This window comes from Chiloscyllium plagiosum, chromosome 25 (assembly GCF_004010195.1).
Source record: "Chiloscyllium plagiosum isolate BGI_BamShark_2017 chromosome 25, ASM401019v2, whole genome shotgun sequence".
Lineage (NCBI taxonomy): Eukaryota > Metazoa > Chordata > Chondrichthyes > Orectolobiformes > Hemiscylliidae > Chiloscyllium > Chiloscyllium plagiosum.
The window spans coordinates 428,944-434,363 of record NC_057734.1 but is presented as its reverse complement, the minus strand read 5'-3'; the positions used below and the strand labels follow the sequence as shown (position 1 = coordinate 434,363).

The 5,420-nt window shown below is 44.1% G+C and overlaps 1 protein-coding gene across 1 annotated transcript in view; it reads left to right on the top strand.

Moving 5' to 3' along the window:
• ncor2 (nuclear receptor corepressor 2) overlaps positions 1–5,420 on the top strand; it is a 199,489-nt gene that overhangs the window by 185,897 nt on the left and 8,172 nt on the right. Inside the window, exons 38-40 of the mRNA XM_043715247.1 lie at positions 344–397; positions 3,849–4,067; positions 4,845–5,012. Of these exons, the coding sequence (XP_043571182.1) occupies positions 344–397; positions 3,849–4,067; positions 4,845–5,012 (441 nt within the window). The remainder of the gene's footprint in view (positions 1–343; positions 398–3,848; positions 4,068–4,844; positions 5,013–5,420) is intronic.

Sequence of the window (5,420 nt, the reverse complement as noted above, 5' to 3'; positions counted from 1 at the left end):
TTCCCCCTCCCTCTCCCTCTCTCTCTTTCTCTCTCTCTCTCTCTCTCTGTTTTTCCCAGGAACTCTCTCCTCTGGTCTCTCCTTTGTCTCTCACTCACCCTCCCAACACCACGCCCCGTCCCAGAACACACTCTCTCTGCCCGTGCTCTCACTCTATTTCTGACATCTCTCCCCTGAAGCTGGGATTGAACTTCCTGGAAGTTCTTCTTTCCTGAGAAAATGTGTCTGGACACAACATGCTTCATCGCTAAGTTTTCTTGTTTCTTGTTTCCTTTTGTGTGTCGCTATTACTAAATGAAATGATTGAAGTTATTAAACCAAGTTGAATGGGTTTCTCTTGCAGATATCGGGCAGCCAGGAACTGAGATGTTCAATTTGCCAGCAATGACACCAACAGGTGAGGCCTCACTACCATCCAGGATCCTAAGGGACAGGCACAAGCAGTGAATCCTGTCACAATGACCAACTCGGGGAGTTTGGATCCACACCCGCTGCTGTTCCTTGACTGCCTCCTGCTAACAATGTTACTTTGAAAGCCAGGGAGTAGCGTTCATCTAGAATTCTTGACAGGAGTAGTGTACACTATTCTAGAGTCAAATAATGACTGGCTGAGGCTGTTCTAGATGAAGATTGGCAGATTCTAAACCAGGAATAATCACTCTCACTGTGCAGATACTTATCAATGAATCTTGCCATACCTTTTCAGGACAGACTATTTCTGTGACGTAACTCTGCTGCACACTCCCATCATCACTGGGAGACTTATAGCTGTGGCTCATTCTATGACCTTTCAGGGGCAGGTCCTTCCCCCCTTCCGCCTCCACCACACCTTCAAGGATATCAGCTTCCCCCCCTCCACACTGCACTGCCTCCCCACTATCCCTCTTTCCCCCCCAACACCGTCCAACCGTCCAGCTCTTTGCTCCCCAGTGCTCAAGCTCTGTTCCCACTCCACCAGGATTCACATTCTGCAGAATCTGTGTCACTTTGGGAAGACTTTGAAATGACCTTGAAACTGACCTAAGCAGAGCTTCAGATATTCTCCTGTGAAAAAAGATTGCCTAGCCAATCAATCATGACCATTCATATTTTCATGTCATTAGGTTTCATCCACTTCAAATCTTTTAATCTTTCAGTGCCTGACACATAGGCATTGAAAAAACATACCACCGATGTCCATCAAAGAAAACTTGCAGTCACCTGGGGAAACAAAGTTTAAAAATCACACAACACCAGGTTATAGTCCAACAGGTTTCTTTGGAAGCACTAGCTTTCGAAGCACTGCTTCTTCATCAGGTGGTTGTGGAGAATAAGATCGTAGGACACAGAATCTATAGCAAACGTTTACAGTGTGATGTCACTGAAATGATATATTGAGAAACTGAAACTAACATGGTCATTCTAAAAGATGAGAGACTTAACAATCCAGGTCTTTTTCATTATATCATTTCAGTGACATCACATTGTAAACTTTTGCTATAGATTCTGTGTCCTACGATCTTATATTTCACAACCACCTGATGAAGGAATGCGCTCCGAAAGCTAGTGTTTCCAAATAAACGGTTGGACTATAACCTGGTGTTGTCTGAGTTTTAAATTTGTTCACCCCAGTCCAACACTGGCACCTCCAAATCATGACCTGGGGAGACAGTCACCGAGTCACCTGATCTAACTGCTTCTGAACAAATTCATTCCTCACATGAACCCCCACTATGACAATGTAGATATTTTCTCACAACCTGTTCAGATATATTATTACACCCTTACCAGGGACATTATCACAAGAACATTTACGTTGCAAAAGGGAAATGAAAATTCCAATTAGCTGCAGCCAGAATGAGCAAAGTCCTCAAGGGACAATGTTCAGAAAATTTCAGAAGATTGTCCAGTTCTGAGTAACAAGATGCAGCATGAAATTACTTTTGATTAGTTTGTCTTAACTCTGAAACTCTGTGACCAGGTCTTAACTATCATGTCTTAGAATTGAGTGTGTGAAAGGAATTATTATTTCCAATAATAAACTGTAGGGGAAGGTGTAGTTCAAAATTAATATCACAGTTCATCAGGAATGACGGCCTGATGAAGGGCATATGCCCGAAACGTCGATTCTCCTGCTTCTCGGATGCTGCCTGACCGGCTGTGCTTTTCTAGCACCACACTCCCGACGCCCACATCCAGGTCATTTATAAAAATGACAAACAGCAGTGGCCCCAAAACTGATCCTTGTGGTACACCACCAGTAACTGAACTCCAGGATGAACATTTCCCATCAACCACCACCTTCTGTCTTCTTACAACTAGCCAACTTCTGATTCAAACCGCTAAATCAGCCTCAATCCCATGCCTCTGTATTTTGTACAATAGCCTACCGTGGGGAACCTTATCAAACGCCTTACTGAGGTCCATATGCACCACATCCACTGTTTTACTCTCATCCACCTGTTTGGTCACCTTCTTAAAGAACTCAAAAAGGTTTGTGAGGTACAACCTAACCTTCACAAAACCATGTTGACTATCCCTAATCAACTTATTCCTTTCGCGATGATTATAAATCCTATCTCTTATCATCCTTTTTCAACACTTTACCCACAACCGAAGTAAGGCTCACTGGTCTATAATTACCAGGGTTGTCTCTACTCCCTTTCTTGAACAAGGGGACAACATTTACTATCCTCCAGTCTTCTGGCACTATTCCTGTAGACAATGATGACAGATAGATCAAAGCCAAAAGCTCTACAATCTACTCTCTGGCTTCCCAGAGAATCCTAGGATAAATCCCATCCAGCCCAGGGGACTTATCTATTTCCAGAATTGCTAACATCTCCTCCTCATGAACCTCAATCCCGTCTAGCCTAATAGCCTGTATCTCAGCATTCTGCTCAACAACATTGTCCTTTTCCTGTGTGAATACTTAAAAAATGTTAATTCAGCGCCTCTCCTATCTCCTCTGATTCCACACATATCTTCCCACTACTGTCCTTGATTGGCTGTGTTCTCAGTCTAGTCATTCTTTCATTCCTGACATACCTATACAAAGCATCTGAGGAGCAGGAAAATCAATGTTTCAGGCAAAAGCCCTTCATCAGGAATGGCTTTTTCCCAAAACGTCGATTTTCCTGCTCCTCGGATGCTACCTGACCTGTTATGCTTTTCCAGCACCACTCTAATCTTGATTCTAATCTCCAGCATCTGCAGTACCCACTTCGTCTATACCTATAGAAAGCTTTAGGGCTTTCCTTGTTCCTGCCAAAGACTTCTCATGTCCCCTCCTGGCTCTTCTTAGCTCTCTGTTTAGGATAAAGAATATCCTTTACTAATTGTTACTAACCATGACAGACTAAAAACACTCCAGCAAAGACATTGATTCAATCAGATGAAATGGACAATAAGTGAAGGGGCTTTGGAGTCTTGAGTCCCCCCCCAAACGGGGGGGGCCTGAGCCGGTAATGCTGAATTTGTTAATGAGGAAGGTGTCATTGCTGGAGGAGGGTCAGTGAATCCTTTTGAATCAGGCAATGTCTCCTTTTGTTGATTTCACTCAGCTCCAGCCAATCAGAAAGAGCTGAATCTGCTGAGCATGACTGGGGGTGAATAAACATAAATCTGGAACATTTAATCACACTATAAATCAGAGAGTTAAAGTTCACCTTTTAAAATGTGCTTGGATTAAAAAAATCACTCGTGACCTGTTTTAGCTGATTGCGATTTGCTGAGATTTAGTTGTGAAGAGTTGTTCCTGACACAATATTCACAATTTATTCTTTCTTCCTGTGTATCTCTGTCTTGTTTCACTTTCTCTCAACTTTCTGTTTGATTCTGGTTTAATCAAATCCTCTTCTCTCTCCCAGGATCAGCAAGTTCCCGGAGCCAGTCAGTGACAGATCATTCCACGAACAAAATGGGATTGGAGGATATTATTAGAAAGGCTTTAATGGGCAGGTACGATGACCACGGCCGGGAGAGGCCAGCAGGCAGTGCAGCTGGTGCTTACCCTCTCGCAATCAGTGCCAGCTCCAATACTGTGGCTCGAGGACAAAGTGCGGACAACCAGAGCGTCCCCTCAACAGGTCTGCACCCCCTCTTTCCCCTCCCTCCTGCTGTACCAGTTTACGTGGTTCACACTCACCGCAGTGCACAAGGATGTGGCGCTAGATTAATCTACATCTGGTAGATTAGGAAACCGGGAATGTTAGTATCACAAAGGGTTCAGACACAGGCTTGATGCTGCTGTCATTTGTCTAATTGGGAATGTTTGAGCCTGTTTTCTGGGATGGGTTTACAGCTCAGTGCTGTTTTCTGCCATAATATCAAAAGTTTTACCAACAGCTAGAAAAACTGCAACCTGCTGTCTGTGTTTTTAGAATTGACTTTTGACAGGCAGACAGAATAGCCATTCACAGGAGAAACAAACTGAAACAATTTGCTAAACTCGAGAGACTTCTTTTATTCATCCTCAGGACGTGGGTGTTGTTGGCTGGGTCAGTGTTTATTGTCCCTAGTTGCCGCCTTGAGAAGGTGGGGGGTGAGCTGTCTTGTTGAACCGCTACAGTCCATGTGCCATGGGTAGACCCACAATGCCCTTAGAGAGGGGATTCCAGGATTGTGACCCAGTGACACTGAAGGATATTAAATGGATTCAGTTACTCACAATGTAAGGACTTGATTGAAATGTTTAACATGTTTCCCACTTTGTTCTACACAAAGTACAAACATGTTGGAGTCATATCCCTGGGTATAGTGCAGAACCGTAGCCTGTGAATGCACGAGATAGTGGCAATGAATTCTCAGTGTTAATCTGGATTTGAATTGTTTGGTGCTGAGTTCCATTGCTTTTTGAATTTCAGGTGGAGGCAAGTTAAAGCTTGGTGTTCAGTCCAAAGGCAGGAAATCCAGGTCCCCAGTCCCTGGTCTGGCCTATTGTGAGAGGCCAACGTCAGCACATTCAGACTCAGACTGTCACAGACGGAGTCCATTAACACAGCAAGTGTGGGAGAACAGACCATCATCCACAGGTATGTACACACCAGCTTTCATTAGAAGCAGACTGTCCCAATGTGTATCTGCGATGAACCCACTGACCCAGGTCAGTAACATCATTCAGACTGTCCATTTACAAACCATCACGGTTTTCAAATCAATAAACCAGCAGTGAGGAGCTGAAACAGAGCAAACAGTTCACCGGGAATACCAAACTATCAGGGATATAACATGGGTGAGTGGGATATGTCTGATATAATGTGGGTGAGGGGGATATGTCTGATGTAATGAGGGTGAGTGGGATATGTCTGATGTAACGTGGGTGAGGGGGATATGTCTGATATAACGTGGGTGAGGGGGATATGTCTGATATAACGTGGGTGAGGGGGATATGTCTGATATAACGTGGGTGAGGGGGATATGTCTGATATAACGTGGGTGAG